General features: G+C 44.4%; 1 protein-coding gene across 3 annotated transcripts in view; it reads right to left on the bottom strand.

The window, feature by feature from the left end:
* The window catches only part of LOC126262486 (voltage-dependent calcium channel subunit alpha-2/delta-3), an 823568-nt gene extending 811450 nt beyond the window's left edge, over positions 1-12118 (bottom strand). For all 3 annotated transcript variants that reach the window (XM_049959148.1, XM_049959149.1, XM_049959150.1), the window contains exon 1: positions 12004-12118. In XM_049959148.1, coding sequence (XP_049815105.1) covers positions 12004-12101 — 98 coding nt within the window. In that variant the 5' untranslated portion in view covers positions 12102-12118. The remainder of the gene's footprint in view (positions 1-12003) is intronic.
* Positions 12119-12363: the final 245 nt, after the last annotated feature.

Below are 12363 nucleotides of genomic sequence, written 5' to 3'. Positions count from 1 at the left end.
CCGCCTACTGAGCAGGAGATCTTGTTTCGAATCCTGGCCTTGGTAACAAATTTTCATTCGTTGCTTCAGTCTGCACATATACATCTTAAGTTAGTAAATCAAATCAACCTCGTTAGAATACATAAATTGAAAGTGGAGAGGGGAGGGGGGGAAATAAAGGGAATGGACTATTGATGTTAGCTGCATCTCGAGACTTGACGCAGAATCAGCGCCGACGAGTGAAAGTGTGCCGGGACGGGAGTCGAACCCAGGATCTCTTGCTTTCTAGTCAGTCGCGTTAACCACTGCACCACACGGACGCAGTTGTTTATCGCAACCGCCTCCCGGTCGACCCACATTCCCACCGAGCGCCACCTATCCGCGTCTAGTCCTGATGCAGCTGACATCATTAGTCGCTTTCCTTTCTTTTCTCGTCCTCCAACTTCAGATTATACATACGGTATCAATGATGCGGATTTCACGTGCTATGTGCTCTTTCAAACATGTCCGAAAGAAAAGACACTACGTATTCATATAACTTCGTAAGAATTAGTATCCAGCCCTCCACTCTGAAATAAAACAACACTTTTGTTTTAGATTCCTGTTTTGACAGTTCCGTAATTCCAATGATATCTAATAACTGATTTTGCGTAATACATTAAATCTCCTAAAATGTATTATTCCATTTGTTTATTAGTAGGTCATGCTTGTCCAATATACACTACTGGCCATTAAAATTGCTGCACCAATAAGAAATGCAGATGATAAACGGGTATTCTTTGTGCAAATATATAATACTAGGACTGACGTGTGATTACATTTTCACGCAATTTGGGTGCATAGATCCTGAGAAATCAGTACCCAGAACAACCACCTCTGACCGTAATAACGGCCTTGATACGCTTGGGCATTGAGTCCAACAGAGCTTGGATGGCGTGTACAGGTACAGCTGCCCATGCAGCTTCAACACGATACCACAGTTCATCAAGAGTAGTGACTGGCGTATTGTGACGAGCCAGTTGCTCGGCCACCATTGACCAGAGGTTTTCAATTGGTGAGAGATCTGGAGAATGTTCTGGCCAGGGCAGCAGTCGAACATTTTCTGTATCCAGAAAGGCCGTACAGGACCTGCAACATGCGGTCGTGCATTAACCTGCTGAAATGTAGGGTTTCGCAGGGATCGCATGAAGGGTAGAGCCACGGGCCGTAACACATCTGAAATGTAACGTCCACCGTTCAAAGTGCCGTCAGTGCGAACAAGAGATGACAGAGACGTGGAACCAATGGCACCTCATACCATCACGACTGGTGATAAGCCAGTATGGCGATGACGAATAAACGCTTCCAATGTGCGTTCACCGCCATGTCGCCAAACACGGATGCGACCATCCGAAAAAATGATGTTTTGCCATTCGTGCACCCAGGTTCGTCGCTGAGTACTCCATCGCAAGCGCTCCTGTCTGTGATGCAGCGTCAAGGGTAACCGAGCTGATAGTCCATGCTGCTGCAAACGTCGTCGAACTGTTCGTGCAGATGGTTGTTGTCTTGCAAACGGTCCCTATCTGTTGACTCTGTGATCGAGACGTGGCTGCACGATCCGTTACAGCCATGCGAATAAGATGCCTGTCATCTCGACTGCTAGTGATACGAGGCCGTTGGGATCCAGCACGGCGTTCCGTATTACCCTCCCGAACCCATCGATTCCATATTCTGCTAACAGTCATTGGATCTCGACCAACGCGAGCAGCAATGTCGCGATACGATAAACCACAATCGCGACAGGCTAAAATCCGACCTTTATCAAAGTCGGAAACGTGATGGGCAACGCAGGTCAACTGCTGTTTGTGTATGAGAACTCTGTTGGAAACTTTCCTCATGTCAGCACGTTGTAGGTGTCGCCACCGGCGCCAACCTTGTGTGAATGCTCTGAAAAGCTAATCATTTGCTTATTACAGCATCTTCTTCCTGTCGGTTAAATTTCGCGTCTGTAGCACGTCATCTTCGTGGTGTAACAATTTTAATGGCCAGTAGTGTATGTACGCAATATTTTGCATTTACAAATGAAGCCATAATTAACAAAATTTAGGTTAACATTGTTATCTTCCAGTATTTTATATAATATGATGTATATCCTATGTAAAATTCTTTTTTATTGTATACGCCAATTTCAGCATATAATAAGCAAGGTTTTGTGGATAGTTACTCATAAAAATGTTAAACTTTTAATTGTTAATTTAATAAATTTGCACTGTAGGTTTGTTGACTTGATTGCCAAATAAATGTGTAAGTAGGAGCAGCACAAGGCTCAAGAATGGTCAGTTGGAGATTCTTTTGAGACGCAACCACTATGTCGCACGTCTGTGCAATAATTCAATTCTCGTAATGCATTATTGTGACTATGCAGCCTGTTACGTGGAGTGGGCTCCTACTAAGAAGAAATGGTGCAACTTGTCAAAAATAAACCACTATAAATCGACTTGGTACCTGGATTATTTAATGGAATTCATGTAACTTTATGGACTCACATTCGGGAGGACGACGGTTCAATCCCGCGTCCGGCCATCCTGATTTAGGTTTTCCGTGATTTCCCTACATCGCTCCAGGCAAATGCCGGGATGGTTCCTTTGAAAGGGCACGGCCGACTTCCTTCTTCGTCCTTCCCTAATCCGATGAGACCGATGACCTCGCTGTCTGGTCTCCTCCCCAAAAACAACCCCCACGTAACTTGATCCAGTTAGCAGATGAAATGGACCGAGGCAACGACTACTTCAGCAGCAGCAGAAAGCAGATTACTCCGAGTTACACCGAACTAAGATACGTATAAGAAATCAACTGACCTATATAAGTGTCACAGCAGAAATAATTACTAAAGTGTAATGTTTTGGAAACTGTTCTAGCAGTAAACATTTGCATTTGTCTCAAAGTAATTTTTTGAGTGATGGAGTAAAATGAGATCAGTAAGAAACACCTCCATGATCACACGTTTCGCCGCGCGGGATTAGTCGAGCGGTCTAAGGCGCTGCAGTCATGGACTGTGCGGCTGGTCCCGGCGGAGGTTCGAGTCCTCCCTCGGGCATGGGTGTGTGTGTGTGTGTTTGTCCTTAGGATAATTTAGGTTAAGTAGTGTGTAACCTTAGGGACTGATGACCTTAGCAGTAGTGATGGGAAGCTCGTGAATGAGTCGTTCAAATGAACGACTCACTCCAGAGAAGTGTGAACTAACCACTCAATTTCAATGAACTGGTACTTCAAACTCTTCACAGATAACACACTCCACACTTTTTTATAGTTCACTCACTCTCTTCCCCTCTCCCTCATTCCATTACATCGGCGCTACGTCACTCAGTCTCCCTTCACTTCAGTCCCCCCTCTACTGCCTGTCGACGAATCGCGCGGCGTTTGCGGCAAACGATAGGTTTGCGATGGCTTGTGAAGGTGAGGGGCGAGGGGAAGGCAGCGTCAGCTGCTTCCTGCAGTGCTGACATCATTACCCGTGACTATTTGTGCAATTGTTATACTTCGCGTCTACCGGTAGCCTACCGTTGGCAGCGCTTGCGGACAAATGAATATTACAGATACAAACGAAGAGGCTGGCTGTGTGAGCACGCACAACCAACATGAAAATAAAAGGTTTGTTAATAACACTGAAAGAGGGATTTTACCTGAAATCGTACCAATGACTACAGGTGACAGTTTACGTTTTGAATCTGGAGGGTTATTATTCACAACAAAAATAAAATCTACAGGAAAACTTCTGAATAATTACTTAACGTTGATATATATAATTTGTGACAGTGGTAAACATACTCATTCTATTTTGGATTAAATTTTAAAAGAACATAAAACTGGACTGCATTTCGTTGATAGCCCTAGTTTTCAGTCCAAGAATACAAGAAATAATGTTTCACTTGGCAGGTAAAGACTTTTTTGGGCTATTCATGAGAAAATGTCGAGCAAGATTAAATGTAATACCTTCTTTATATGTGTTTATCTTTCGTTTGTCCCATTCGACCATGCTCTATTTAAGTTAGCTCAGACGCTGTAAGAGCGTAAAACGTTGTGTGCACGTTACTGCATAGTTCGGCCATCTGTTTGTAAAATTATGAACTATTACGAAGCTTTATTGTACGAGTGAGGCGAAGCGATCGTAGCTGCGGCTGAGCGGCGAACTGGGCAACTTCGCCAGGCTTCCGTACTTCATCAGTGAACTACTTCAGTTGAACGCTTCACGGCAAACAGTGAAATGAATGAAGTAGTTCACGGGAATGAACGAGTTCGACCCATCTCTACTTAGCAGTTAAGTCCCATAAGATTTCACGCACATTTGAACATTTTGTTACACGCTTCTTGATGTCTATGGAACACAAGAATAACAAATTTTTGAGGTTTTTTTTTTAAATCACATAATCTCTTTTCGATGTTGAAAATTTTCGCCCCAGCAAAATTTACGAAAGTTACAACTCCCATCATATAATACGTTTCACTACCCACTAAGTATGTACCTTATAAAACGGTCGTTTCACTTTCACTGCAGTAGTGATAAAGGAAATGGCGACGACGCAAATAAGAGCACCGTGTTTCGTCACAGTTTCTTGTAGCAGGAGTGGAAACACAGCGCAGATTCTCATCCAACCCCAGCGAGAGGCGCTCCAGTAGGGGCATTGTGCATCGCGGTGTTGTTTACTTTTTAAATTCCCTAGAGCGTGCGTTCCTACAAAAGTCGACCATCTTATTGCTTCGTCCTACAAACATCCCGCGAAATGATGAGAGTGGAGCTTATACGGAGGCGTACAGATGCCGTTCTTTCCTTGTGCCATTCGTAACCGCAAGCTCAAGAGATGGAGGGAGGGTGACAGTCGTTTATGAAGTACCCTCCATTTACGGAGTAAAATAGCTTACAGAGTACAGATGTATGAATACAGAAACGTTGTGCAGAGACGAACAGGCAGTGGGTCTAGCCACGCTCCAACCTACAACTGAGTGGGAGGAAACCTCAATAAACGGCAGGATAAGAGCTACCGTCCACCACAAACATGACAGTGATTCGCAGAATGTGGCTGTAGGTTCATGACTCAAGCAGGCGCGAGACAATCTTTGCAGAATGTACAGGTTTCATTACGATGTCTCAGGTAGCTCTCACTATGTTATCCACCTTATTGGGTATACGCGCTCGTTCCATGGTAAATCAAAGTGCACTGACAACCCTAGGCAACTGCTTCCATTCTGCGCGGAGATATGTGTTTCGGGTCTTGCCGCCTATGTACATGTAAACTTTGTTAACTCCTTCATTAGCTTTCTTCATGCGAGTGTTCACAGATACGAGTCAATTGCAACAAACGGAAGGCACAGAAGGCGTAGCTTACATGTATACTCAGCTGAGTCAACCAAACATCGATTAGTTTTTGCTCATGCCCACTTAGTAAGCAGTGCAAGAAAGCGCCACTTGTGTGCGGAGGACGTGTGGTGGTGGTGGTGGTGGTGGTGGTGGTGGTGGTGAGGGGGGGGGGCGATGCCCATGTGAATGTAAACACACACACACACACACACACACACACACACACAAACGCGCACGCGTTTTTGTGTGCGCGTCCCCAGCCGTCGGCAGAAAACTCACAATCCCCTCCTTTCGTGATGGACGGACAGTATGTGATCTTCATTAGATTCCCTGTCTCTCCCGAGGAGCCTATGTCGTGAACCACGAGGCTAATATCTTTTCAGCACACAGTCATAACCAAACAACGAAAAAATGTCGGCTGAAAATTTTGTGAAAGCCTAGTTGTCACGAGTAATCACAGTTCGTGACCTTCGGCTGACTACTTGCTTGACAATGAAGTTAACAGTGACCGAGAGACAATTACGATGGAGGACTGGTAAAGCTCGAAAAATTTGTTACTAGATACAAGAGTTCCTCAATTTACGGGGGCAGTTAAATAATGCAAAATGCGATTGCAGGCTTTCTCGGCGTATTTCACTATGAAATCTTCACGGGTTATCAGCCGAGTGGCGTCGTCTTCTAGTCGCAATGTTTCAATGGATTGCGCATCCATCATCTTCAGGCGAAGTGTCGGGATGCTCGCTCTCACTCTCATCTAATACATTCCCCTCTTTGGGGAGTTTGTAGCCTTACGGCTTTTACTCCACTTTGTACTTGTGTCTGTGGTTATTTCTGTAGTTTTTGGGTGTCTGCGTGATGTGATGAATGTTCTGTGTGTGTCTGGTACTTGCCTGAGTTTGGCGAGATGATTGGTATTATGGGGGAGGGAGGAGGATTAGGAATTGGATATAGGGATGTTCTCTTCGACTTAGTCGTCAGAGATCGTCATTGGGTGTTTGTGATTACCACGGGACGTCATACCGACCTAAGGAGTGGATGAGGTTATTTCCAGATCTGGAATAGCTCTCTTAGAAAGCCCTTGCGAGATCTTGGAATCCTTCTTTGAGGAGTGGGGTTTGGGCAGCGGCCTGCAGGTCGTCGGTGGGGAATCCCATGGGTAGGTGCAGTGTCCTCCGGAGGGCGCGGTTCTGCAGCCTCTGGAGTTTGTCCAGGTGCTGCTTCGCCGCGTATCCCCAAACAGGGCATGCATACACCATTACTTGCCCTATAGGGCAGGGAAGGGAGCTGGATGTGTTGAGGACTGGGTATAGGATGGACGTTCTGGCACAGACCTTCCTGTGGACCTTGTCTATGTTGGGGTGAAACATCTGAAGACTACTACCGTGCAACAATCGTCGGAAAGAGTCCAGGCTCTTACGAGGGAGCGTTATAACCTGGAGAATGTTTTCGTCGCAATCGCTGGGTGATCTCGTTAATCTGCAAGGCACAATGGATCAACAAATATCTCCATCTATCCTTGGGCAAGCAGTAAAGGAAACAAAAGAAAATTCGGAGTAAGTATTAAAGTCCATGGAGAAGAAATAAAAACTTTGAGGTTCGCCGATGACATTGTAATTCTGTCGGAGACAGCAAAGGACTTGGAAGAGCAGTTGAACGGAATGGATAGTATCTTGAAAGGAGGATATAAGATGAACATCAACAAAAGCAAAACGAGGATAATGGAATGTAGTCAAATTAAGTCGGGTGATGCTGTGGGAATTAGATTAGGAAATGAGACGCTTAAAGTAGTAAAGGAGTTTTGCTATTTGGGAAGCAAAATAACTGATGATGGTCGAAGAAGAGAGGATATAAAATGTAGACTGGCAATGGCAAGGAAAGTGTTTCTGAAGAAGAGAAATTTGTTAACATCGAGTATAGATTTAAGCGTCAGGAAGTCGTTTCTGAAAGTATTTGTATGGAGTGTAGCCATGTATGGAAGTGAAACATGGACGATAAATAGTTTGAACAAGAAAAGAATAGAAGCTTTTGAAATGTGGTGCTACAGAAGAATGTTGAAGATTAGATGGGTAGATCACGTAACTAATGAGGAGGTATGAATAGAATTGGGGAGAAGAGAAGTTTATGGCACAACTTGACAAGAAGAAGGGATCGGTTGGTAGGACATGTTCTGAGGCATCAAGGGATCACAAATTTAGCATTGGAGGGCAGCGTGGAGGGTAAAAATCGTAGGGGGAGACCAAGAGATGAATGCACTAAGCAGATTCAGAAGGATGTAGGTTGCAGTAAGTACTGGGAGATGAAGAAGCTTGCACAGGATAGAGTAGCATGGAGAGCTGCATCAGACCAGTTTCACGACTGAAGACAACAACAACAACATCCTTGGGGACCATGTTCATCACTACATGCAGTTTGTTTTCCCTCAGCACGGTGGCATCTACCAGCACGACAATGCGACGTGTCACACAGCTTGCAGTGCACGTTCGTGATTCAGAGAGCACCGGGACGAGTTTACCTTCCTCCCGAGGCCAGCAGACTCCCCGGATTTAAACCCAAACGAGAATGTGTGGGGCCAACCATCGGGCTGCTCGCGCTATGGATAATCGAGAAACCTAGGGGAGCTGGCCACGACTCTAAGAGTTGCCATGACGCCGCCCCCTGTCGGCACTTTCCAGAACATCATTGACACTCTGCGTGTCTCGCAGCGATCCGTGCTGTAGAAGGCTTCAGGTTTTTGACAGGCGGCCACATTAATATGACTGAACAGTGTATCCGTCTCGCCATATCGATTTCGGCGTTCACGTTTGAAAAATGGGGCGGGCATGAACGTTAACTGGAATACTCTCTTTCAAATTCTGAAGGTGGCAGGGGTAAAATACAGGGAGCGAAAGGCTATTTACAATTTGTACAGAAACCAGATGGCAGTTATGAGTCGAGGAGCATGAAAGGGAAGCAGTGGTTGGGAATGGAGTGAGACAGGGTTGTAGCCTCTCCCCGATGTTATTCAATCTGTATATTGAGCAAGCAGTAAAGGAAACAAAAGGAAACTTCGGAGTAGGTATTAAAATTCATGGAGAAGAAGTAAAAACTTTGAGGTTCGCCGATGACATTGTAATTCTGTCAGAGACAGCAAAGGACTTGGTAGAGCAGTTGAACGGAATGGACAGTGTCTTGAAAGAAGGATGTAAGATGAACATCAACAAAAGCAAAACGAGGATAATGGAATGTAGTCAAATTAAATCGGGTGATGCTGAGGGGATTAGATTAGGAAATGAGACACTTAAACTAGTAAAGGAGTTTTGCTATTTAGGGAGGAAAATAACTGATGATGGTCGAAGTAGAGAGGATATAAAATGTAGACTGGCAATGGCAAGGAAAGCGTTTCTGAAGAAGAGAAATTTGTTAACATCGAGTATAGGTTTAAGTGTCAGGAAGTCGTTTCTGAAAGTATTTGTATGGAGTGTAGCCATGTATGGAAGTGAAACATGGACGATAACCAGTTTGGACAAGAAGAGAATAGAAGCTTTCGAAATGTGGTGCTACGGAAGAATGCTGAAGATAAGGTGGGTAGATCACGTAACTAATGAGGAGGTATTGGCTCAAATGGCTCTGAGCACTATGGGACTCAACTCCTGAGGTCATTAGTCCCCTAGAACTTAGAACTAGTTAAACCTAACTAACCTAAGGACATCACAAACATCCATGCCCGAGGCAGGATTCGAACCTGCGACCGTAGCGGTCTTGCGGTTCCAGACTGCAGCGCCTTTAACCGCACGGCCACTTCGGCCGGCAATGAGGAGGTATTGAATAGGATTGGGGAGAAGAGAAGTTTGTGGCACAACTTGACTAGAAGAAGGGATCGGTTGGTAGGACATGTTTTGAGGCATCAAGGGAACACAAATTTAGCATTGGAAGGCAGCGTGGAGGGTAAAAATCGTAGAGGGAGAGCAAGAGATGAATACACTAAGCAGATTCAGAAGGATGTAGGTTGCATTAGGTACTGGGAGATGAAGAAGCTTGCACAGGATAGAGTAGCATGGAGAGCTGCATCAAACCAGTCTCAGAACTGAAGACCACAACAACAACAACAACATGCACGCACGATCTCCCCCCCCCCCCCCCCCACTCACACAAACCAGTCTCAGAACTGAAGACCACAACAACAACAACATGCACGCACGATCTCCCCCCCCCCCCCACTCACACAGCGATTTGCGATGGTTAAATCCAGTTACAGTGCGTATAAAAAAGTATGTGTCTGAAATACTTTACGACCGTGGACATAGCACACAGAAAATTATTAAAAAAAAAAAAACGGAAGAAAATGTAAATACTGAACTCTGTAGTGATGTGTTTGCATAGATGAGGGAAGGAGAGTGAAGTCTGCACTCTCCATCACTTGGCCGAGTTCAAGAAAAAAAACCAAAACCACTGACTAAAACTCGGAAATCATCAAATATACGCTTTCATCGAGTAGAAGGGCGGCAGTCGCTGATCTTAGGGATTTCCTGCGTGTTACTCAATAATAGCAGAACCGTAACCATTATTTGGGCCCTTCAAACAGTTTATAGAACAAAGGGCATCACTAAAACACGATAAATTGCTCTTTCAGTAGACAGCGGTAGAGCTAAAACAGAAGCAGTAACTAATGCGATAGCTTATGAAACACGATCCGATAAGTTCTTCAGTTCATTTTATTCTTTTCCTCATTCAACCTAAAGTGACTACTACATATTCTGCAACTTCCCTGACAGAAACCTTCATCGAAAAAGGGAGCGATTGCAACCACAATATTGTATTCTGCAGTGTTTGACAATTCCTGAATGGGATAGTAAAGTATCGCTAGGCACATTGTACAATCATCAATGGAGCCTGTGGAGAGAAAATTAAATGCTCTGTTTTAGAATTATTTATAATCTCACTTATCAATATGCTATCTTAGGTATAAACTGAAATTTAAAAAGAAAAGGAAACTACTGTGGTCAATCTGGGAGATCCTTAGGCATTAAATTACTTTTCGGAATTTCTGTGAAACTAAAACTGAATAAGCGAAACTGAGTTACCAAGCCACTGTCACTAGAATTGGAGCATAGTGTCTTACTCCATTTCTATTATTTGTAGACCGACAGATGCATAGGAACACGTAAGAAGACTGGCGGAAATTCCCTTTTGCAGTCTTAGAAACTGTCCCACGTTTCAAAATATCATATAATTTTTTTTTAAATATGACTGATTACAGTTCCCTATTGACTATTGACTCGAAATGCAAAAAACGTCGCAAAATCCAAGTTACAGTCCACACAGTTGATGCCGCACAATACTGAAATTTGAGAAGGTACGGACATCCAGCCATATGATTTTTCCCTATGTTCCCGGGCGAGTAATATAATCGTGAAATGAGTAATAAAGACGCAACTCTAAACTGTGGTTCAGTCCCCTCTACGAAGGAGGCGTGACACCTCTATTTTCTAGACACACAGATAAAGTGGCAAATGATATTAAGTCATATAGAAATACTAAGCATTATGCTAAGCTCAATGAGATAATGTCTATTTTTAGCTAACTCAAAAGTAGCTATAACGCTCAGTCCCAAAAACATGTGGATTCAAAAGAAAACTAAAAGCTGATCTACAAACTATGACATTTTTTTTCAAATCAACGATGTAATGCCCATCAAGAGCATGACACGTAATCAGACTAACCGTTACAGCGCGTAGGCAATTGTTACCCTACTATAATTACCAAAGCAGTCGTGTCAATATTGACCTAGTATATAGAACAACACGTACTCTTAATATCATTAAGGAAGTTGAGCTTTCTTTTCCAGGTAGCATCGTTCCACCTAATTTCGCCGTGTTCGTCTTAACCTGTATCTTTGTGGTAATTTTACTGTCAATACACTGCTTCTCTTCTTTGACTTTATTCACAACCTTGAAATTTATCCTCCATACGGGGATATACTGTACGTAACCTGATGAATGGAGGGATGAACGCTTTAACCGTACTTTTATCTTATTACACAACAATAATGTTTACTTGGTTTCATGGCTAATGATACAGTATTCCTTCGAGATGTAAGCTGGATTTTAAGAGTCGTATGAAATGTTTACCAACAATTAATACAGTTTGATAATACTGGTTTATGGAATAGTGACAGTTGTAAGACACTCAGAGCGTGAAAGCAGTAACTTTAAATTGTACCACTCCGCACCAAAAGGGAAAATCGTTGTGAGAAACAGTAGAATCAGCGAATGTAAACCGGAGGAATGAGAGTTGGTATTTATTAATGAAATGCGTTACGTATTAGACAGTACCGGAGGCAATTTTCCCAATAATCAAAACATCGATGGAGAGAAATGTGATTGACGAACGGCTGTCATTACTAGAAGACAAAAGCAAAGATGTTTGTTTACAAAAGTTTTCGGTAGCCCACTAACAAAAATCTGTTCCAGATATAAGACTGCAAGAAATTACGAAAGCGTCATGATATACGCTTCACTGACAATTAACTCTCTTTCGTCAAGAAATGTAATCTGAAAGTAATTCACATCGAAGTTGCGCTGCACAGCGCCTGTGATTAGGTATCGGATTATAGCAATGACATAACGCACAATCACAAATGATATAAACCGCAAGCAGTTTTCGGCTGAACCTCTGACAGAACCGTGGCTAAGGCCGCTTGCTTTACTCACAGGTGAGGTTCGATGTTGATTACGTCTGGGGAGCCGCCGACCAGCGTCGCGGCGACGACGGCGGCCAGCGCCCCAGCCACGACCGATCCCGCGCACATCCTACCGCACCCGCGACCGACACACGACTGAGCAGCTTAGGCTGGCGGCCGGCCGGCGCGCTCTACGCAGCGGCTACTGCTCATGCGCCGTGCCCCGCCGCGCGCGCACCCAGTCGATACGGCCGGAACCGGGCGCGGCGAGTATCGACTCCGTGCGCCATCCGCAGCCGCCTCGCCCGCCAGCCAGCAGCCAGCTCTGGCGCCGAAAACTTTCTGGGTCAACGGAGGGTGCGGGATGAGCACGGGGACGAGGGTGAGGGCG

This window comes from Schistocerca nitens, chromosome 6 (assembly GCF_023898315.1).
Source record: "Schistocerca nitens isolate TAMUIC-IGC-003100 chromosome 6, iqSchNite1.1, whole genome shotgun sequence".
NCBI lineage: Eukaryota > Metazoa > Arthropoda > Insecta > Orthoptera > Acrididae > Schistocerca > Schistocerca nitens.
Note: the sequence above shows the minus strand (reverse complement) of the source record. Positions and strands in the feature narration are given on the sequence as shown.